General features: G+C 41.3%; 1 protein-coding gene across 2 annotated transcripts in view; it reads right to left on the bottom strand.

The window, feature by feature from the left end:
* Nucleotides 1–505: 505 nt before the first annotated feature.
* Nucleotides 506–23,162, bottom strand: part of LOC149465861 (protein 4.2-like) — a 64,438-nt gene continuing 41,781 nt past the window's right edge. For both annotated transcript variants that reach the window (XM_089673392.1, XM_089673393.1), the window contains 5 exons: nucleotides 20,996–21,156; nucleotides 18,547–18,813; nucleotides 8,252–8,406; nucleotides 5,584–5,717; nucleotides 506–2,962 (listed from right to left, as the gene is read on the bottom strand). In XM_089673392.1, coding sequence (XP_089529518.1) covers nucleotides 2,794–2,962; nucleotides 5,584–5,717; nucleotides 8,252–8,406; nucleotides 18,547–18,813; nucleotides 20,996–21,156 — 886 coding nt within the window. In that variant the 3' untranslated portion in view covers nucleotides 506–2,793. The remainder of the gene's footprint in view (nucleotides 2,963–5,583; nucleotides 5,718–8,251; nucleotides 8,407–18,546; nucleotides 18,814–20,995; nucleotides 21,157–23,162) is intronic.

The raw sequence follows: 23,162 nt of genomic DNA, 5'->3' as shown, positions 1-23,162 counted from the left end.
TCTTTGGAAAACTTTTAGCTTCAAATGTTTCAAAGGGCTGATAGCTTTTACCAGTAATCCAGCTACTTCACCAGTATTTTAAGCACAGAGGAAAACACATGACACTCCTGTTTTTCTACAGTTCGTATGATTCAGCTAAGTAAAACGTATGCAGGACTTTCAGGCTGTTGATCAGGGCAATGGGAGAGTGCAGGAAAGGTAAATAAGTGCTGAGGAACCTCCTCTAAAGCATACTTCCTGTACACAGTATGGGTAAAATACAGATTCACTTTAAGGAAAAATAGTTATTGGTACAAATGGTAACATCCTCCAAGTGTGTAAATGGATCATAATGAAAATAAAATAGTGGCTCTATATGATCATATGCTCATAGTTTGTTGAGAGTATCTCAAAGTAAACTCATTTGCATCACACCTACCAGGCTCACTGAATAGAAGAAATACAGTAACAAAAGGGATAACCTTAACCAAGACAAGAAACCTTAACCAAGACAAATAAAACTCAATTTACCTGCAAAGATTGTTTATTAAAAGCCAACCCATACCACATCACAAATGTAATGCTTATCCACATAAAAAGACCATATGGCTAGAATGAATGTGTACTTGTTAAAAGGAGGACTATCACCAGACGGAAAAAAAAAATAATTTCACCAGGGGATCCTGTGTGCACTTGTCCACATAAAAATCTGAGCAGTAGAATTTAAAGCAGTAATAAACCCAAGAGCATACATTTATTATATTGCCTCGTACCAATTCCTTGATGTAATGGCTGCATTCGTTTTTTTTTTTAGGTTCTCTTTTCTTTATTTTAACATGGTGATCTGGCCAGTATGTCTGGTTTTTATATTTAAAAGGATCAGCTTTTATTCATGTAAAATCTTTATCCCAAAAGGAAAATAAAACTGTTGCTACAACTGCTTATGACGGAGTTCAGCTTCAATTTGTTAGTGTGTCTAAGTATGCTAGTACATCTAACAGTTCCCTCCCCCCAGACTGACAATGCTGCTGTCCAAAGGAACCCCTGTGCTCCTTCATCCAGAGTGGATAAAGGAGCCATCAGAGACTGCTCCCAGTCTGTGAAATCGGGGTAGGTGGGTTCCTGATCATGTGATTACTGTCACAGCCAATCACCATGTTCATGTGCTTGGAAAGTGCACCCCAGCTTCTGGTGTTAAGACCCAGTTAAAAGGCTGCCAGGAGTGGGCATGAAGAGGTTTAATGTCTGTAGTCTGGGCACTATAAAGCAAATATATGCATTAGGCTCTTCTAGCACCGCCATATTGCATTTCTCTAGGAGACTCCAAGTCTGGTGATAAATTTAAGTCACTATCCACTCTCACTGAATGTTGTGACTGTCCTTTTATTCTGCCCTTGGTTCTAAGTAGCCATTAACACAGATTTCTGATAGGATATAGTCACTGTTCAGCAGACAGTTTTCCAGCCAGCGCCTTTGTTATTTTCTGTTAAATTTGCTGAGCCTGGTGGGGCCAAACGGCAATGCATGATTCAAACTTCATCCAATTTAGCAAGAATCCTCCAACATTTGGCATATTATGTAGCCAGAACAGATCACAGGTGCTATTTACATTCCAAAGGGTGTCAAGGAGATTTGTGAAGATTATAAGCGGACTGAGATTCTGCAGACTCACAGCTGGCAGGGGGGATGAGCAGGTATATAGCAAGCCAGCCAGACAATGTGAATGCATCTTTAGGGGTGCAATACCAATTGAATTACTGCTCAGTGTTCGAACAGTTTGGAATTAGGGATAGCTTGCTTGAGAGGTATTTTTGTTCATCAGGCACATGTAATTCCAAAGATGCTGGTAGGTGAATTGGCTCCTGTCTAAATTGGCTCTAGTATGTATAAATGTGAGTTAGGGACCTTAGATTGTACGCCGCTTGAGGGTTAAGGACTGATGTGAATGTAAAATATATACGTGAAGCACTGCGGAAATTGACGGCGATATATAAGTACCTGCAATAATAATGTAATTAATTTGATGCCCATAGCTTAATTATGGGTTTAGCTTGATTTTTTTTTTTTTTTTTTTTCTAATGACACGTTTGATTTAATAAAAGTTGAAATGTCATTTCATCCCACGCTAATAAAATACGTCCCTAATGGAGTCACAGACAGCAATATAAACTAAAAAAAACACTATCTTCCCAGGTTTATCCAAATCTAAAAAAAAGGTTTTGGCAGGATTTGGCTTTACAGTACTGAGCCAGGGTCAGAAAATTGCATTGATACTGTTAATCTATTTGAATCTCTTAGTGTAGAGTTAGAATCTGTCAGGTTTTTTTTTTTGTTTTTTTATTGCTGTCCCCACTGATGGGAAGATTTCTCTACACATCCTGGTTTCTAGTGCTGCTAGGGACAGGAAATGAAGGGAGGTATCTCCAGCGGAGATCCAGACAACAGTAAACCCACATTAATAGTAGGTTCAGGTCTCAGATTTTTGTTGCATTGTCACATTTTGCTAAATTTTCCTTACTTCCTGTCACGTAGACTGGTATCATGTATCAGGAAGTGGAGAAATATTTCCCTAGAAAAACCTAGCCGGTGGCAAAAACTCCAAAGTCTAACCCTACCCCCTCCTTCTAGAAGTTCTGGATTGACATCCACTTTTAATTCCATATGGCAGTAAAATCCAACAGTTCAGTAGGAAGCACATAGTTGGCTATTTGGATGTCACTGATTTGTTTGTGGCTGTAGCCTAGTCCTGAACGTTTGTACAATATTTATTTTTGGGACTTGCTTGTGTTTTTTTGAATAAATTACTTTTCCTCTTCACTTGGTGAAGAATAATTTAAATGGCTGGACCTCCACACTCTGGCACCGTGTTACTTCTCTGAACTGCCTGCAGTTGAATTTCATGCAAAATTTCAGCAGACCCGTTTGAGTTGGAGAAAAGCTGATGCGGCAATCTCTTTCACTTCCTGGGTCAATGTTATCACATCTGTAATGAAGATAAAAGGTACATTTAGCTCAAGGCTTGCTGTGTTTACTCTGAATTCCAGTCATATATGAAGAAAATAATATTTAAAGTGTTTAAGACGGAAGTTTTTTTTACTTTATTGCATTCTATGCATGAAGATAAAAAATCTTCTGTATGCAGCTGTCCCCGCAGTCTACCTAAATTTATACCTGAACCCAATCTCGATCCAGCAATGTGCATGAGAGCTGCGTTTCTCTCGCCTCTCATTGGCTCTCGCTGCTGTCAATCAGAGCCAGAGTCGTGGGGTGGGCGGGGCCTAGACCTGCTCCTGTGTGTCTTATGGACACACAGAGCAGGGTTCGAGAGCAAGCATACATGAGTGCATGGGGATGGAGCGTGGGACCTGGGAAGCGGAGGATTGGGGCTGCTCTGTGCAAAATCATTGCACAGAGCAGGCAAGTATGATGTGTTTATTTTAATAAAATAAAAAAACAAAGCCTTACAGTCACTTTTAATAGGGTATTAGTCATTACAAATATTATGTACTGTAACTGGGGCTGCACAGTGGCTTAGTGGTTAGTACTTCAGCCTTGCAGTACCAGGATCATTGGTTTGAGTCCCAATCACAACTCTACCTGCCTGGAGTTTTCATTTCTCTCTGCACTTGTGTGGGCTTCCTTCGGGTATCCTGGTTCCCTCCCACACAGGTAGGTTAAGTGGCCCCTTCCTAAATTGGCCCTAGTATGTGTATGAATGAATAGGAGTTAGGGTCCTCAGATTATAAACTCCTCGAGGGCAGGGACTGATGTATGAATAGGAGTCGGGGACCTTAGATTATAAACTCCTCAAGAGCAGGGACTGATGTATGAATAGGAGTCAGGGACCTTAGATAAACTCCTCGAGAGCAGGGACTGCTGTATGAATAGGAGTCAGGGACTTTAGATTATAAACTGTTCGAGGCCATGGACTGATGTATGAATAAGAGTTAGGGACCTTAGATTATAATCTCCTCAAGGGCAGGGACTGATGTATGAATAGGAGTCAGGGACCTTAGATTATAAACTCCTCGAGGGCAGGGACTGATGTATGAATAGGAGTCAGGGACCTTAGATTATAATCTCCTCAAGGGCAGGGACTGATGTATGAATAGGAGTCAGGGACCTTAGATTATAAGCTCCTCAAGGGCAGGGACTGATGTATGAATATGAGTTAGGGACTTTAGATTATAAACTCCTCGAGGGAAGAGACTGATGTATGAATAGGAGTCGGGGCCCTTAGATTATAAGCTCCTCGAGGGCAGGGACTGATGTATGAATAGGAGTCAGGGACCTTAGATTATAAACTCCTCGAGGGCAGGGACTGATGTATGAATAGGAGTCAGGGACCTTAGATTATAAACTCAAGAGCAGGGACTGCTGTATGAATAGGAGTCAGGGACCTTAGATTATAAACTCCTCGAGAGCAGGGACTGCTGTATAAATAGGAGTCAGGGACTTTAGATTATAAACTCTTCGAGGCCATGGACTGATGTATGAATAGGAGTCAGGGACCTTAGATTATAAGCTCCTCGAGGGCAGAAACTGATGTATGAACATGAGTTAGGGACTTTAGATTATAAGCTCCTCGAGGGCAGGGACTGATGTATGAATAGGAGTCAGGGACCTTAGATTATAAACTCCTCAAGAGCAGGGACTGATGTATGAATAGGAGTCAGGGACCTTAGATTATAAGATCCTCGAGGGCAGGGACTGATGTGAATGCACAATCGATATAAAGAGCTGCATACATTGTCAGCATTATATAAATACCTGTAATTAATAACTAATATTAGTACCTGGTCTTAATATTCACCTCCTGTGATCACATGCAGAACATACTGGGAGAGGGAGGGGCAAGCAGCATGAGCCAATCAGGGCGTTACTTATCACAGTAGACATGTGAATGCACTTACAGAAAAAGAGCGCAGGGATAATCATCCCAACCATGTACTGTTCCTTCAATCATGGGCAAGGATGGGTCCCTGGCAAGATTGTAAAGTCTGTTCCCATATCCTGTATGCATTTGTTGTGTATCGTTTGTCTGAAGTTCAGCTTTCCTTTTTATCCCTTGGTCCATCATCGGGAGTGAAAAAAGGAAGCTGTGTGTAAGCTCCCAGTTGCAATTTAGAGCTTACACAGGGCTGAGTACTCTCTTGTACCCCAAGTGTCAGTGCTGTCCTGTTATTTCTCATCATGACACTGAGAGATTTACTAAAGCTGGAGAATGCAAATGTGGTGCAGCTCTGCACAGAAAGCAATCAGCTTCCTGGTTTTATTGTCAAGCTTAGTTAGAAACATAGAAACGTGATGGCAGAAAAAGAGACTGAGTGGTCCATTGAGTCTGACCATTATTTTTTGTTTATACATGTTTTGTATTTTTTTTTTTTCTATTCATGTTTTTGAGTATTAATTGAACAAACTGAACTTAGAAGCTGATTGGCTGCCATGCACCACTGCACTAGATTCTGAGTTCTCCAGTTTTAGTAAATCTCCCCCTGAATGTCCTGGCATTATACAATGAGATGGATTGTCTGGTTCATGTAGCAAGTTTTATGAAAGTGACTGATTTTTATTTAGATTTTATTGTCATCCGGAAATACTCACTTGTAGGATCTCTCTTTGTGTATAAGGCCTTCTCCAGACACTGTTACAGTGCAGTCTTCTAGCTGCTTGTCAAGGGGGTTTGTGATTGTGATTATGGCTGTTATAGGCTTGTACAGCGGTGCTTCTTCTGGCATCTGTAAAAGTGATACAAATATATTTGTCACAAACATTAAAGTCTGACTCCAGCTTTTTGAATTGTTTTGGTATGGGAATGATCAGAGCCTCCACTGGATTATTATGGCTGTGTATATTCCAGTAGGAGAGATTTACCTTCACTTCCTGTCAGCACATACATTGATGGCATATCTCTCCCAACAGGGACGCAGACAAAAACAAAACACATTTTCAGTACAACAAGGTATGGTTAGACTTTCTGTGCTTTTATTGCGGTGTATGCCTTCCTGTCCTGGTGACAACTGCACCCCCAATTTTTTTGTATGGGTGTCACAGGAACAAGAAGTAAGGCAAAATCTTCCCACTGGGATGACAAATATTCATTTTTATTCTTCCTCTCTCTATTCAAAACAGAGTTATAAATGCAACTCCAGCCAAAGCAGCATTTTCTTCTTTTGGCTCGGGTAAGGAAGGGTTAGATTTTTGGAGGCATTGTGTACAGATCACCATAGAATGTCATATTGCAAAAAAACATGCCATTTGAAATTTTGGACAGTTTTAAAAATTACAGAGTCTGCAGACTGAAATGAAAAGATCATCCAGCTGAATGGATAGGTTAACTTTTAGGTAATGTTGTGAACACCCAAAGATAGACATTAATGCCCAAATTCAACTGAAGTCTGCAAATTAAAACAAAATCCAGCAGCCTCCAAGAAAAGGGGTGTCATTTCCCTAATGTGTGTTTGCCATTTTTTTCTGACCAATGCTCTAAAATGAAAAACTGTATATCATGCAATAAGAGTCAGTTTATACTTCTTGTAGTACTCAGAGTGAACCCTTCAATGGTCCCCCTATGGTAGGACCCAGATGTTTTAGAGTTCCCCTTTAAACTCTAACATTTCTAGCAGCCTGTGTTTGTAGAAGAAAGGTTTTTGGCTCATCTTCCCCCCTCCCTTATTTCCTGTGTAGGGGTTTGCAGCTGGTATTTTCTTATCTCTAGTTGCTGCTCAAGGTTATTCTTTAGAGTTTACTTGAGGTGATTGTAGCCTTCTTTCTGCTTTTTTTTTTCTCTCATCTCCTACGTCTAACATTTTGCTAAACATATTGTAATAGTACTGCTCAGACCTTGAAGAAGGGGACATAACCTGAAAGCTTGTCATCAAAATTGTATGTTAGTGCAAATAAAAAATGTGTCACAGACAGTGCTCAATTGTTTCTGTCTTTAGAGTTTAGGAAGCCTTTTGAGTGTATAGAAAGTAGGAAAGGAATGTATACCTTGTAACATAATCATTGGTATATACGCTTGTTTTCTACAACTCACTTAGCAGATGAGAGCGGCTTGCCGTCTGCTGGGTCACTACAGCGCTGTTTTTAATAAATTAGTTGCTTCCTTCAGAACTCCAAGTCTGGAGTTTTATCTGGTTTTGTGGAAATTGCCACTACACCCCTACAAAAGAGAATGCTCACCCAGTAAACTGACATGGAATCTGCCTTCCTATCTAACAGCTCTTTCTAGTCCTGAACCTCTCCAGCCATTACTTCTACAGGTTTTTTTGCTCTCTATGTCCCCAAATGGCGAATTTCCTTTCTGTCAACCCTCCTAGGACACTCAGGAATCATCCAGTATTTGTGGGTCGTCTCTCCATCTCCAATCTCCAATTTGATGCAGTGAATCTGCAAAGTTCTGAGATGAACTCCAAGCATGCATTGTGCCCTGGGTTTTCCTACCTAATGCCCATCTCCTTCTTTTGAAATATATTCCAGGTGCACTAAACAAAAGGTATGAAAAGTCTCACACTTATTTGCAGAGGTCACAGCTTTTAGGCCTTGTTTACACTTGTGTTGACCTCTGAAGAGTGATCTGCATTCAGATCGCTCTTCAGACGGCATTTGTCAAATGATGATGAGATGGTCTATTGCCTCCTCGATGCCCGTTTTAACCCCTTGAAGCTCGCACCAGCGAGCAGCAACTGTGTACATTGCACACAGTTGCAGGGTGTCACCATTCACGTGAGCAGGTCACGCTCAGCAGGCAGTACTTCCCACTGAATGTGAATTTTTGATCTGCCATGTTGCAAAGCATGCAGCTCTGGCATTTGTACACTCCTTTTGCAGCTTAAGGTGGAGCTGTCGCGAGGCTATACAAATGTGATGATAAATTAGGCTTTACATACAGCACAAGCTCCTTCTCTACAGTATGCTGGCAGGGGACAGGCATTTCTACTCAGGCTGATGCTGCTTCTTAAAGAAAATAAAGTGTAAGGCTGGCCATACACTATTCAATTTTCTGTCCAATTTCTACCCAATTTCCTTTAGATTTACCTTCAACTATGTAGTGCAAGAGCCTGTCTAATTGGATACAATTGAAAGTGTTGTTAGGTTTGACCTCCTATTATATGGTTTTTGGTAAATCTAAACCACAAATCTCAAGAAAATTGTATAATGTATGGCCAGCCAAAGACTTTGCACACCATTTGTTTTGGTGCATGTAGAATGCATACAGCTGAGTTACACAGAAACTTAAACTGAGCTTTAATTGTATAGTCAGGGTTACCTTGATGGCAATCTGGGGTTTGTACAGAATCACCATCCTGCTTGAGCAGTATGTACTGGTGATGTCTTTCACAAGACCGGTGAGTCTCACCATGTTGCTCTCCACTGGGGACACTGCGTACTGCAGTCGTGGAATCTGGGTTTTGAATATATGGCCTGATGGCAGAAACATATAATTAATTAATAAAATACAGCTAATCCACAAACCTGGCCTTTAACTTGTTTAATTTGTAAATCAATGAAAAAAAATTATAACATTTAGACAAGTCCCATACAATAAGTATGGCACTGTCATCCCAAATAAATATATGTAGGAAATTGCATAGATGTATTGAACAAAATCTAACATGTATCTATAATTGTTCAGCATTTTATTTGATTCCGTAAAATGTTTTTACTAAAAGAATCAGTGCAATACATTGTGTGCTAATTTCGGAGTAATTCTTGCCACATGCATGTATGAACTCCTGCCTCTGCAGCTAAAGGGGGTAGTGGTGCGGAGGGGGTGACAGCAGGAGTAGACTGAGAACTCATGGGGCCCACGGGCAATAGGGGATCATGGGGCCCCTGTGTCTTCCCCCACACTCAAACCACAACATAAAAAAAGCCTGTGAAAGGTACTAGGGGCATCTCATGGAGCCCTCTACTGACCCTGGGCCCTCGGGCAGTGCCCGAGCGCCCAAATGGTCAGTCCGCCCCTGGGAGACAGGAACACAGCTCAACCCCAGCCTCACATGTGAACAAGCTCTTAGAGATTTCAATCTTTGATTTGTAGACACTTCTGGGGTTATCAATGTATCAAACACAGGACGTTTCCCCTTTGACCCAATAACTTCCCTCCAGATTTGATGTATTCTGTAGGATCAGAACGTGTGACCTTCTCCCTGCAGAAAAGGTCTTGTTATACCCGACACACTTCCATCGAGCAAACAACTCAGGATGCAGAGTAGAATACAGAGGACTGGAGTGACCCATGGCATGGTACAGAGTGGAGACAATCCCTGTGTACTGAATGCAAGAACTTCCTGCGCTAGAAATGGGGCCCTATTCACCAAGCTGCTGACACAATACTCCTTACCAACATGAGTGAATACATATAAATATAAGGTGCAGCGCTATACCTAAGTGCACTAAATAAATAAATATAAAGTGCAAAATAACTTTTCAAAGTGCTCTAAATATTACCACAAGGTACTATACTTTATGTGCAAAAATACTGTGCAACCCGTGTATTACAAAATAATACAAATAAAGTGCAATTAGTGACAAACCTAATCACTGCAACATTTGTTATACATATTAATGAATCCAAATAAATAGTTTTTATTAATAGTTTTTATAAAACTATTTTTATAAAACTATTTTTATTTATTTATTTTATAAAAACTATTTATTTGGATTCATTAATATGTATAACAAATGTTGCAGTGATTTGGTTTGTCACTAATTGCACTTTATTTGTATTCTTTTGTAATACACGGGTTGCACAGTATTTTTGCACATAAAGTATAGTACCTTGTGGTAATATTTAGAGCACTTTGAAAAGTTATTTTGCACTTTATATTTATTTATTTAGTGCACTTAGGTATAGCGCTGCACCTTATATTTATAATCCCTGTGTACTATACCTGTCATTGTGGAATATGGTGTCACCCAGCCACGCTTTGAGGTTCTAGTTATGGTCTATATCAGTGGTGGACAGCCTGAAATTATAAAGGGCTTTCACTATGGACTCCTCCAGCATGCCACACAATAGCAGCATATTTTTGCACCTCACAGTCTAAAAATGTTGGTCCTGCTGAATTGTTTTGCAGTGTATCCCAATGTACACTGTAATATACTGTACTATAGTACAGGATTTATATAGCGCCATCCGTTTACACAGCACTTTACAACATAAGGGCAGACAGTCCAATTACGATACAAACTAATACAGGAGGATTCAGAGGGCCCTGCTTGTTAGAGTTACAATCTAAGAGGGAGGTTCGAGAGATACAAAAGGTAATAACTGTGGGGGATGGGCTGATGGTTGTTAGGTGGGGGCAGGATAGGCCTCTCCGAAGAGCTGAGTTCTCAGGGATCGTCTAAAAGTGGAAAGAGATGGAGATAGACATATTGGGGAAGGGAGTTCCAGAGGATGGGAGTGGCTCTGGAGAAGTCCTTGAGGCAAGCATGGTAGGAGGTGACAAGGGAGCTAGAGAGCAGGGGGTCTTGGGAGGCACGAAGAGAAAAATTTGGTTGGTATTTTGAGACCAGGTTAGTGATGTAACTAGGTGCTGAGTTGTGGATTGATTTATAGTTTGTTGTAAGTATCTTGAATTTTATTCGTTGGGTGAGTGGGAGCCAGTGGAGGGACTGGCAAAGAGGGGTGGCAGACATTGAACAGTTAGGTGGATTAGTCTGGCAGCAGCATTCATGATGTACTGGAGGGGGAATAGCCTATTCAAAGGTAAGCAAGTGAGGAGGGAGTTGCAGTTGTCAAGACGGGAGATAACCAGGAAGTGAGTTAGAAGCTTTGTGATGTCATTGGTTAGGAAGGGGCGTATCTTGGAGAAGTTGCAGAGGTTGAGGTGGCAAGCTTTGGACAGTGATTGGATGTGGACCTGAAAGGAAAGTTCAGAGTCCAGAATTACACCTAGCACCCTGGCATGTGGGGACATATTGATGGTTGAGCCGTTGATTTTGACAGAAAAGTCAGTGGAAGGGGCACAAAGGGGAGGAAATATTATGAGCTCTGTCTTGGGTAGATTATTTTCAGGAAGAAGCGTGATATCCAGGCTGATATGTCTGCTAGTAGATTAGTGATGTGGGAGGAGACTGATGGAGTGAGCTGAAGGGTAGAGAGATAGATTTGGGTGTCATCAGCATAGAAATAGTATTGAAAGCCATGGGAGGCTATCAACTGACCCAGAGAGGAGGTGTAGATTGAGAATAGGAGGGGTTCCAGATGAGAACCTTGGGGAACCCAAATGGAGAAAGGAGAAGAGGAAGTAGAATTGTAACTGACACTGAAGGTGCAGTGGGATAGGTACGATGAGAACCTACAAAGAGCACAGTCACAGAGACCAAAGGAGTAGAGTTTTTTTTTTTTTAGGAGGAGGGAGTGTTTCACTGTGTCAAAGGCAGCAGAGAGGTCCTGGAGTAGGAGTACAGAATAGTGTCCATTGGTTTTAGCTGTTTGTAGATCATATGTAAGTTCAAGGAGAACAGTTGCCGTGGAGTGCTGAGAGAGAAATACAGACTAAAGGGGATCAAGAAGGTTATTCTCTGTGAGGTGGTTGCTCAGTTGGTTGTAGACCAGGCGTTCAAGGATTTTGGCGGAAAAGGGGAGTTAGATGTCTTGTAGGTTGTTAAGATTGGTGTGGTCTAGTGAGGGCTTTTTAAGCATGTGGGTGACTAGTGCATGTTTTAGAGAACTGGAATACCCCAGTATTAGTGCCAGTGAGTGCAAATTAACCCCAGCACTGGTGTTGGTGGAAGCAATAATAACCCCCCCACCCAGCACTGGTGTCAGTGAACGCAATGAAAACTTCCAGAACTGGTGTCAGTGGACACAATAACCGCCAGCATTGGTGTCAGTGGAAGCAATAATAACCCCCAGCACTGGTGTCAGTGGACACAATAATGACCCCCAACACTGATGTCAGTGGATGCAATAATAACCCCCAGCTTTGGTGTCAGTGGATGCAATAATAACCCCCAGCATTGGAGTCAGTGGATGCAATAATAACCCCCAGCATTGGTATCAGTGGATGCAATAATAACCCCCAGCACTGGTGTCAGTGGAAGCAATAAAACCCCCCAACATTGGTGTTAGTGGACACAATAATAACCCCCAGCATTGGTGTCAGCGGACGCAATAATAACCCCCAGCTTTGATGTCAGTGGACAATAATAACCCTCTTCTATCACCTTCCCCAAAACTCAAATCACACCCCTCATTCCCAAAATATCAAAATGTCCATAATAAAGTCCAAAATCCGAAATAGTCCACACTATCCAATCTTCCAACTGTGAGACAAATACACAGCCCATGCCTACCCCTTATATGTGTATAAAACGATTGTTAAATAATAATAATCCTAATTAAAATGATCTATTATAATATATAAAATGGCGGCGGGGCTGTCCTGACAGTAGTCTAAGCAGGACAAGAGGAACCGCCGTCTGGACGTCTGGATCCCTTGAGAAAAAGTCGGAAGTGACGAAAGAGGAAAGCCATCTGGCATATGGGGATTTGTGAAACGCCTGTGCAAGTTGAAAGAGGGTAATAGTATGATATCCTAACGCAGAGTGGTGTTACTTATCTGGTCTTGTACACTTTTTCACTGATCACATACTTTGAATTTGCTGTATTTCACGGATTGGAGTGATTATTTCACTAGATCACTAGTGGAGTTGTGTGGATTCACTTCACATGTTGATTTTAATATTGTTCATATTATGGTTTACATCACCAGTGCTTTTGCATGATACCACATAATATTATATTGTGAAAGATAATGCACTATATTTAGTTTATATTTTTTGAGGTATCTTGGATTGGAGTAAAGAATCGGATATACAAATTTGTCTCATAGTTGGAAGATTGGATAGTGTGGACTATTTCAGATTTTGGACTTTATTATGGACATTTTGATATTTTGGGAATGAGGGGTGTGATTTGAGTTTTGGGGAAGGTGATAGAAAAGGTTTATGTTATTTGCACTTTCAAGGGTGAAAGATTTACTTTTCTTTGGGGGATTTATAGAGATTTTGATTTGAATAATAACCCTCGCCATTGGTGTCAGTGGAAGCAATAATAACCCTCGACCATTGGTGTCAGTGGACACATTAATAACCCCCAGCATTGGTGTCCGTGAATGCAATATTAACCCCCAACATTGGTGTCAGTAGCTGCAATAATACCCCTTGCCATTGATGTCAGTGGATGCAATAATAACCCCCAGCATTGCTGTCAGTTGAAGGAATAATAACCCCCAGCATTGGTGTCAGTGGACATAATAATAACCCCCAGCATTGCTGTCAGTTGACGGAATAATAACCCCCAGCATTGGTGTCAGTGGATGTAATAATAACCCCAACATTGGCGTCAGTACTATTTACCCCCCCCTTCACACACATTGTTAGTCAATGGCATTGAAATGTAACCCCTCCCCCCTGTTCATTGGCTGTGAAAGTTAACCCCTCCTATCCCAGGCACTGGTAGTCATGGCAGTGAAAGTTAACAGCACATCTACACACACATGGGCCCCTGGCATGCTTCCTGAACACACAGATATCAGCTTTGGAATGACATCCTGATCCAGGGAGGGTCTGTGTTGTACCAAATACCTTCCACCTCTTAATGCTAGACTTCAATATGCTTCTAGGCATTGATAAAGCTGTTTGATGTTTTTTTTCATCTCCTGATCTGTGCCTGTCAACAACTCCTGTCCTGGAGATCTTCTGACATTGCCACCCATAGTTGATTGTTTGCTTCAGTTTCCATTATCAGGAACTGAAATGCTCCAGGAAAGCTTTTTTCATGCTGAGCTAATAAAAATGATCACAAGTGGAAGTCTAATGGCTTTGTGTGCATTGAGAAGGTGATTATCTACACCTGATTGAGTTTTCAAGTCATTTTTAGGCGGGGGGGTGATCCTTTTTCCAACTCGATTGTTTTTGAATTAAAAAAAAAAAAATTCTGACATGTTGGTGTTATATCTTTTACTTCAGGCATGTCCAAAGTCCAGCCCGCGGGCCATTTACGGCCCGGGGCTCGGTTTAATACGGCCCTCCAACAGCCCTCCCTGCTCTGTGTAATGTGGCACTCCCACGGCCCTCCCTTCTATGGCAGGAAGTCTTCTGCTTGAGAGCAGAGGGCAGTGCGCATGCCTGACTGCGGCGCGTTCTCCCTGGTCTGTGTAAATGCGGCTGTCGCACGGCCCTCCCTTCTGTGGCAGACAGTCTTCTGCTTGAGAGCAGTGCGCATGCGTGACTGCGCCGCGCTGGGAGCGACAGAGGGTGGTGACGTCAGGGCCGGGCTTCCAGCGTGAAGTGTGTTTCTCTTCCCCTCCCGGCTGCTGAGCAGAGACTTCAGCTCCAGCTACCTTTTTCACCCTTCACATTAGTACAGGGAAGTTTTTTTTAAATTTATTTTCAATACATTGTGAAAACTCAGCTGTCAGTTGATCTTAATGTTATGAAATGAAAAGTATGTCGTTTGCAATTAACTTGGCATAAAATAATTTATTTGCATTTAATTGTAATGGTTCAAAGAATGTTTGGAAAAATGTTCAGCCCTCCACCATGTTCACTTCATCCAATCTGGCCCTCTTTGAAAAAAAGTTTGGACACCCCTGTTTTACTTGGATGTTATAAGTTGCACTGAGTAAATACAGCTGGATAAAAAAAAACGTGCCTGCCTTCATTACAGGCTGCAAGGCAACAGAATGTGATTATTTTAAAGGGGTGATTCTTTTCTATACCCGCTGTATATTCTAGTCTTATGAATGGCCCACATCTGTAGAAGGCTCATAGAAAGTGGTTTTATATGTTTTTTGATACTCCATCCATGGCCCATTATTTTTAATTGCTAGCTTTGTTGCTAAAAAAGAAAGTGATTTGTTAGTTCACATTGATCATCCTTGAGGCCAATGGTCAATCTGTGCCATCAGCAACTAACACTAACCTAAATGTTTTATATTGTTTTCCCTTTTTTACGTGCTTGCTCCGTGTTTTGAATATTGCATCTCATATACAAAAGAATAGCTGCTCCTTGTATAAGTTATATACAGCGGATATAAAAAGTCTACACACCCCTGTTAAATGTCAGGTTTCTGTGATGTACAAAAATGAGACAGTTGAACAACAAACTGAAATCTTTTAGGTGGAGGGAAGTAAAACTAAAATAATATGGTTGCATAAGTGTGCACACCCTTACACTAATACTTTGTTGAGCATCTCTCCAAATCTGTCAGATTGTGAGGGCATCTCCTGTGTACAGCCGTCTTCAGATCGCCGCACAGATTTTTGATCGGGTTCAGGTCTGGGCTCTGGCTGGGCCATTCCAAAACTTTAGTCTTCTTCTGGTGAAGCCATTCCTTTGTTGATTTGGATGTATGCTTTGGGTCATTGTCATGCTGAAAGATGAAGTTCCTCTCCATGTTCAGATTTCTAACAGAAGCCTGAAGGTTTTGTGCCAATATTGACTGGTATTTGGAACTGTTCATAATTCCCTCTACCTTGACTACGGCCCCAGTTCCAGCTGAAGAAAAAGAGCCCCAAAGCATGATGCTGCCACCACCATGCTTCACTGTGGGTATGGTGTTCTTTTGGTGATGTGCAGTGTTGTTTTTGCACCAAACATATCTTTTGGAATTATGGCCAAAAAGTTCAACCTTGGTTTCATTAGACCATAACACATTTTCCCATATGCTTTTGGGAGACTTCAGATATGTTTTTGCAAAATTTAGTGAGTCTTGGATGTTTTTTTTCGCAAGAAAAGCCTTCCGTCTTGCCACTCTACCCCATAGCCTAGACATATGAAGAATACAGGAGATTGTTGTCACATGTGCCACACAGCCAGTACTTGCCAGATATTCCTGCAGCTCCTTTAATATTGCTCTAGGCCTCTTGGCAGCCTCCCAGACCAGTTTTCTTCTTGTCTTTTCATCAATTTTGGAGGAACATCCAGTTCTTGGTAATGTCATTGTTGCGCCATATTTTCTCCACTTGATAATGACTGTCTTCACTGTGTTCCAAGATCTAATGCCATAGAAATCCTTTTGTACCTGTCTCCTGATTACCTTTTAACAATGAGATCCTTCTGATACTTTGGAAGCTCTCTGCGAACCATGGCTTTTGCTTTAGGATGTGACTAAGAAAATGTCAGGAAAGAGCTACTAGAACAGCTGAACTTTATTTGGGGTTAATCAGAGGCACTTTAAATGATGGCAGGTGTGTACTGACTCCTATTTAACATGCTTTTCAATGTGATTGCTTAATTCTGAACACCGCTACATCCCCAGTTATAAGTGAACACTTATGCAATCACATTATTTTAGTTTTTTATGTTTACTTCCCCACCCCCCAAAAAAAGATTTGTTTGGATCTCAATTGAGTTGTACAATTTATAGGTCACATTAAAGGTGGAAAAAGTTCTGAAATGATTTATCTTTGTCTCATTTTTTTACATCATAGAAACCTGACATTTTAACAGGGGTGTGTAGACTTTTTATATCCACTGTATATATTGGGGAATGTTAAAAGCTTAAATTCAGGTTTACTCATCAGTGATGCACAGCCGTTGTGCAGCAGCAAGCAGAGCCTGCAAATGTGTGTAGCAATTATGGTTGCACGTCATTCAATGATCTTGTGAGCGTCAACTTATGTCGGAGAGAAGCCTTCAGTCATAAGAATGTTATGCTGTCAAGAAAATGCATATTATATAGAGTTCAATGGTAATGCACATAAACACATGTAAAACCCACCTCAAACGTGCTGCACAGATGTGTACCAGCCCTTAAACAAACAGTCAGGTGTTCACAATGCTTGACAGGTACAGCACATCTATATTACACAGGCCGATAAGTCCCTGAAGCTTTTTTCAAGAGTCCTGATTCCCAGTCTTATAAAGATTTTAAATCCCAGACAAAGGGCGGCTTTAGCAACCCCTGAAATGCTTTGGCTTTAAAGGATACGATCAGATCTAATAAATAAATACACATTTTTATGCAGGTTAACAAATGTGCATTTACGTTTTTTTTTCTTAGGAGCCTGTAAATCATTGCGCTGCGATCAGCAGATTGCGCATGCAATGTCAGAATCTTGCAGACTGTCAGTGTAGCTGTCTGTCCGTACTTCCGATATTCTGATGCAGGCAGTTACTTCAGTCCAGGAAGCTCAATGGACTATGAGAGCACTTACCTGCACCTTCACAGTTCATTGAGGATTGCAAGCTGTCCCGTGGCTGACGCTGCTTGTAGGTATTCATTCACAGAACCCTGTGAATGAATGACACAGCTGTCTGGCCCTGCAAGGCCACCTTCTTTTCAAATTCTGACAGCGGGTACAGCGAGAAGATCCCCCTGGCCCACTGTCACTGCGAGGGGGAAATCAGGGGGAGGCGGTGGGAGCGGGAACATGTTACATATTCCACCCTAAAAATGAATGGTACATGTAATGCGTTCTTCAAGGTGAACCTATCCTTTAGGCTCCATTTACACTATAGCGTTTCAAATCGCGGTGGAACGCCCGTGTGAAATGGACCCGAAGTGTGAAAATGCTCGATGGTGTATTCAGGTGCTATTCATTTCAATGGCACCTGAACACACAGGGTGTTTTTGCCGCTATCACGGCATATTTTTCTGAGCGGCAAACGTGCGGCGATCGCGTACAAAAACTATCAGGATGCGCGACGCCCAAAAAAGGTTCCGGAACCTTTTTTAGGCATCGTGCGTCTCACGAATTTGCACAATCATGGTGTTTGCCGCTTGGAAAGATGCCCTGCATTTTCAGGAGCCATTGAAATGAATGGAAGCTGAGCACACAATTATGCATTTTTACACTTTGGGTCCTTTCACATGAGCGTTCCGTTTTTTCTTTGAAAAAATTTGACTGATTTGATGAAAAAAACAGATCAGTTTACATCTGTTTTTTCATCAGCTTTTCATCAGTTTTTTACATCCTTTACCAATGCAGAAAGGGACCGTATGTCTGTTTACATCAGTTTTTCATCCGTTCCGTTTTTTTTATGGAAGAAAAATAGTTTTTTTTCAACAGAAAAAGCCTAATGTTAACGGATGCGGACATTAATGGATGTAAACAGATGACAATGCGTTTACATCCACTAGTCCATAGAAATGCATGAGTGTCTGTTTTTCATCTGTATGGGCAGATGGAAAATGGACATACGGAACGCCCATGTGAAATGACCCTTTCACAACACATTTTCAAATCGCGGGCCGAATCACGGCGATTCTGTCTGCGATTTGAAACACCCTAGTATGAATGGAGCCTTAACATCTTGTGTTTTCTTAACTAAGGAATATTACATTTAGATTTCGAGACTCCAACAATTGGTGTGGCACTCACTTTGTGTTTCTAGCCAGGTCCTGCGTGGCAAGTGTAGCTTGAATATTTATGTAAAATTTTATGTATGTTAGGCATTGAGGAAAGATACTGGAAACACTAGAACACATATCAACTACTTTGAAAGTACATATTTGCATGTATCAGGATAATATTATCATAGAGTACCAAACGGTCCCTATTTAACTAATGACAATGCCATGCAGATTTTTGTTTCCTTACCTCCGTTTGCCTGCAAAGACACATCAAAGTTTTCTTGCCAGAAATGTATGCTACCATTCCCATCCTCATCAACATACTCTGCTGTAAGACAAACATAAAGGCTTTTCTGCACTTTGCTTTTGTTAGAGACTTCCAGTGAAAAGGGGATGTCATATCCATAGAATGCTTCGCTTTCCGTGTGGATGCTGAGACTGATGGACTCTGTCTCTTCTGAAGAAGAAGTGGCTTCTGAAAACTTCTGGAATACCTCCCAGTGATGGACAGACCCTGCCAGGAATACAAATGTTTGCTTAGTTATCCCTTCACAGTAGCCCAATATCAATACTTTAAATTATAATTTTGATAAATATATTTTATGTTGCCCAACTGCATTTTTCCTTTTATTTCTCAAATATGAAAATATACAAAATTGGGCAAATGATGGCAAAATATATAAGCAAAGATTTAGGAAAACGTGGTTAAACATTTTTTCTTCCAGATGCAAACATTACCCCTTTGTCATTTTCAGTGACCTTTAAGCAGTATTAAATACAAAAGCAAACATACATTCTCCAGCCACTTTATTAGGTACACCTTGCTAGTGCCAAGAACATATCCGCCACACCATGACACCACCACCACCAGCCTGAACCATTGACACAAAGCAGGATGGATCCATGCTTTCATGTTGTTTACTCCAAATTCTGACCCTACCACCTGAATGTTGCAGCAACCAGTTTGCCCATTCTCTTCTGACATCAACAAGGCATTTTCATCCATACAACTACTGCTCGCTGGATATTTTCTCTCTTTCCAGACCATAGGGACCATTCCAGACCCTAGAAATTGTTGTGTGTGAAAATCCCAGTAGATCAGCACTTATTGAAATACTCAAACCAGCCTGTCTGGCACCAACAACCATGCCACGTTCAAAGCCACCTAAATCCCCTTTCTTCCCCATTCTGATGCTTGGTTTGAACTTCAGCAAGTTGTCTTCACTATGTCTAGATACCTAGTTGCTGCCATGTGACAAGAAGAATAAAGCAACCGAATGCATGTGCTCCTGCGCTGGACAGTGGACTCCACAATGTCAATATCCCCACATGAGTAAGAAAGGAATGCAAGCCTTACTGCCCTCAATGGACCAGGGAAATCCAAAGAGAACTGTATATAAGAAACAAAAAGAGGGCGCACGGGCCTAGTGCATTACCTTAAAAATGAGATTTATTTATAAATTGTAAAATACAAGAGAAATAAAATCAGATCAAAATGAAAAGCATATCGCAAGGGATGCAAAGTGTTCCAGGAACCCCTGAAGGTGGTCTGGTGGGGCACTGTGAACCTCTGGATAGGTGGCGGCTGACGCATTTCAAGGTTGTGTCTCTTCCTCATCCTTGAAACGTGTTAGTCACCAGCTATCCAGAGGTTCACAGTTCCCCACCAGACCACCTTCTTGGGTTCCTGGACCACTTGGCATTCCTTGCTTTTCATTTTGATCTGATTTTATTTCTCTTGTATTTTGAAATTTATAAATAAATCTCATTTTTAAGGTAATGCACTAGGCCTGTGTGCCCCATTTTTGTTTCTTATATACAGCTGCCATGTGACTGGCTGATTAGCGATTTGTGTTACCAAGCAATTGAACAGGTGTACCTAATAAAGAGGCTAGTGAGTGTATATTATATTGCAGCTTACCAATTCTTAGATTTGATGGTTGCATTTGTTTCCTTTTTTAGGCTTTCTTTCTTTCTATTTTTCATCTAGTGATTCAGTAAGAAGCTCTGCTGTTTTTCAGAGGTTCTAGTTCAAACTGCTTGCTTTAACTGTTTATAAAGTGGTAGATGGAGTTTGGCTTCAATTGGTTATTTTATTCAAATCTGCTAGTACATTTACCACTCCCCCCCCCCCCCCCAGAATAACAATGTTGCTGTCTGCTGTGTCCTTTGCTCAGTCCTCCAAATTGGTGTCTCACTAATACAGGACGTGTGTTACTGGCCAGATCACCAGCTGAAAATACAGGGAAAAAAGCCAAAGAAAAGAGAACTGATGCAGCAACCACCACATTTAGTGATGGGTAAGCTGCAATATAATACATTTTTGGTTTTGCTACCGCTTTAAAGTGAACTTTTCACCAAGTTTACTTTATGGACCATTTATGTATTTATATAAGTTGCTCAAACTGTTGGTGCTATATTCTGTAAATCCTTATAATGATAATATTAATAATAGCTCAACCATCCCCCCTTATTAATTTAGTTGCCTTTCAATAAAAATATCCCCAGTTCCAAAACATCCTTTTTTGTGAACTGCTGCTGCTGCCCAAAACTGAACTGTGTATTCAAGAAAAGGTCTTACAAATACTTTGGACATGGGGAAGTTATATGTCTACTTCCGTTGTCTCTAGTTCATGAGGCACAAAACTAATTTGCCAAGCTTAGAAGCCTCCCACTCAGTACCCCAAATGACTTACATTCTTCAACATTGTTAGGTAACACCTCCAAATTCTGAAAGCTGGTGATGAGCTCAAACTTGTCACTCTGAAGCTGCACACAAAGTCTTCTGTCACCCACTTGTGTTGGAGTGAAGGTAAGTGGGTAGATCAAGTCACCTTCTGGCAGAACATTATGACATCTGAAAGCAGCAGTGGAGAAGTCAGTAGACCACATGCAATGCATTATATGCATTTACCATATTTTTAAGATGCATTTGACATGCACCTAAAATATACATAAAGTACGAAGTGTGACAATTTAATTCCAGTAATGCCCATGGCATAGTACTGTGGTTGTGTGTCACCCAGCTATTCACACAAGCCTGTTCCGACATGTTCTAACTTGAGCAGACCAGCTGACTTTCTTTATGGGGTTTCAGAAGAAATGACACGTATGTGGTGAACATTCCATGAAAAAATCAAGTGTTTTTGAATGGCATGAGCAGTTTAAGGAGGGAAGGAAAGATGTCCACAATGACCCAAAAAGTAGGCAGCCAAAAACCCAAAAGACATATACAGTCATGGCCGAAATTGTTGGCACCCTTGATATTTCTCCAGGAAATCATGTATTTCTCACGAAACGTATTGCATTAACACATGTTTTGCTATACACATGTTTATTCCCTTTGTGTGTATTGGGACAAAACAAAAAAAGGGAGGAAAGAAAGCAAATTCGACATAATGTCACACAAACCTCCAAAAATGGGCTGGACAAAAGTATTGGCACCCTTTCACAACTGCGGATAAATAAGAATGTTACAAGCATGTGATGCTCCTGTAAACTCACCTGGGGCAAGTAACAGGTGTGGGCAATATAGAAATCACACCTGAAAGCAGATAAAAAGGAGAGACGTTCACTTAACCTTTGCATTGTGTGTCTGTCTGTGCCACACTAAGCATGGACAACAGAAAGAGGAGACGAGAACTGTCTGAGGACCTGAGAACCAAAATTGTGGCAAAATATCAACAATCTCAAGGTTACAAGTCCATCTCCAGAGAACTAGATTTGCCTTTGTCCACAGTGCGCAACATTATCAAGAAGTTTGCAACCCATGGCACTGTAGCTAATCTCCCTGGTCGTGGACGGATGAGGAAAATTGATGAAAGATTGCAACGCAGAATAGTCCGGATGGTGGATAAGCAGCCCCAAACATGTTCCAAAGACATTCAAGCTGTCCTGCAGGCTCAGGGAGCATCAGTGTCAGCGCGAACTATCCGTCGACATTTAAATGAAATGAAACGCTATGGCAGGAGACCCAGGAGGACCCCACTGCTGACACAGAGACATAAAAAAGCAAGACTACAGTTTGCCAAAATGTACTTGAGTAAGCCAAAAGCCTTCTGGGAAAACGTCTTGTGGACAGATGAGACCAAGATAGAGCTTTTCGGTAAAGCACATCATTCTACTGTTTACCGAAAACGGAATGAGGCCTACAAAGAACAAAACACAGTACCTACGGTAAAATATGGTGGAGGTTCAATGATGTTTTGGGGTTGTTTTGCTGCCTCTGGCACTGGGTGCCTTGACTGTGTGCAAGGCATCATGAAATCTGAGGATTACCAAAGGATTTTGGGTCGCACTGTAGGGCCCAGTGTCAGAAAGCTGGGTTTGCGTCCAAGATCCTGGGTCTTCCAGCAGGACAATGACCCCAAACATACGTCAAAAAGCACTCAGAAATGGATGGCAAAGAAGCGCTGGAGAGTTCTGAAGTGGCCAGCAATGAGCCCAGATCTAAATCCCATTGAACACCTGTGGAGAGATCTTAAAATTGCTGTTGGGAAAAGGTGTCCTTCCAATAAGAGAGACCTGGAGCTGTTTGCAAAGGAAGAGTGGTCCAAAATTCCGGGTGAGAGGTGTCAGAAGCTTATTGATGGTTATAGGAAGCGACTGATTTCAGTTATGTTTTCCAAAGGGTGTGCAACCAAATATTAAGTTAAGGGTGCCAATACTTTTGTCCAGCCCATTTTTGGGGTTTTGTGTGACATTATGTCATATTTGCTTTTCTGCCTCTGTTTTATATTTGTTCCAATACATACAAAGGGAATAAACATGTGTATAGCAAAACATGTGTTAATGCAATACCTTTTTTGTGTGAAATACTTGATTTTCAGGAAAAATATCAAGGGTGCCAACAATTTCGGCCAT

The sequence above is a fragment of the Staurois parvus genome, unplaced genomic scaffold, assembly GCF_062004578.1.
Source record: "Staurois parvus isolate SC_StPar_1 unplaced genomic scaffold, SC_StPar_1.0 ptg000137l, whole genome shotgun sequence".
NCBI lineage: Eukaryota > Metazoa > Chordata > Amphibia > Anura > Ranidae > Staurois > Staurois parvus.
This window is presented reverse-complemented; position numbering and strand designations above follow the sequence as displayed.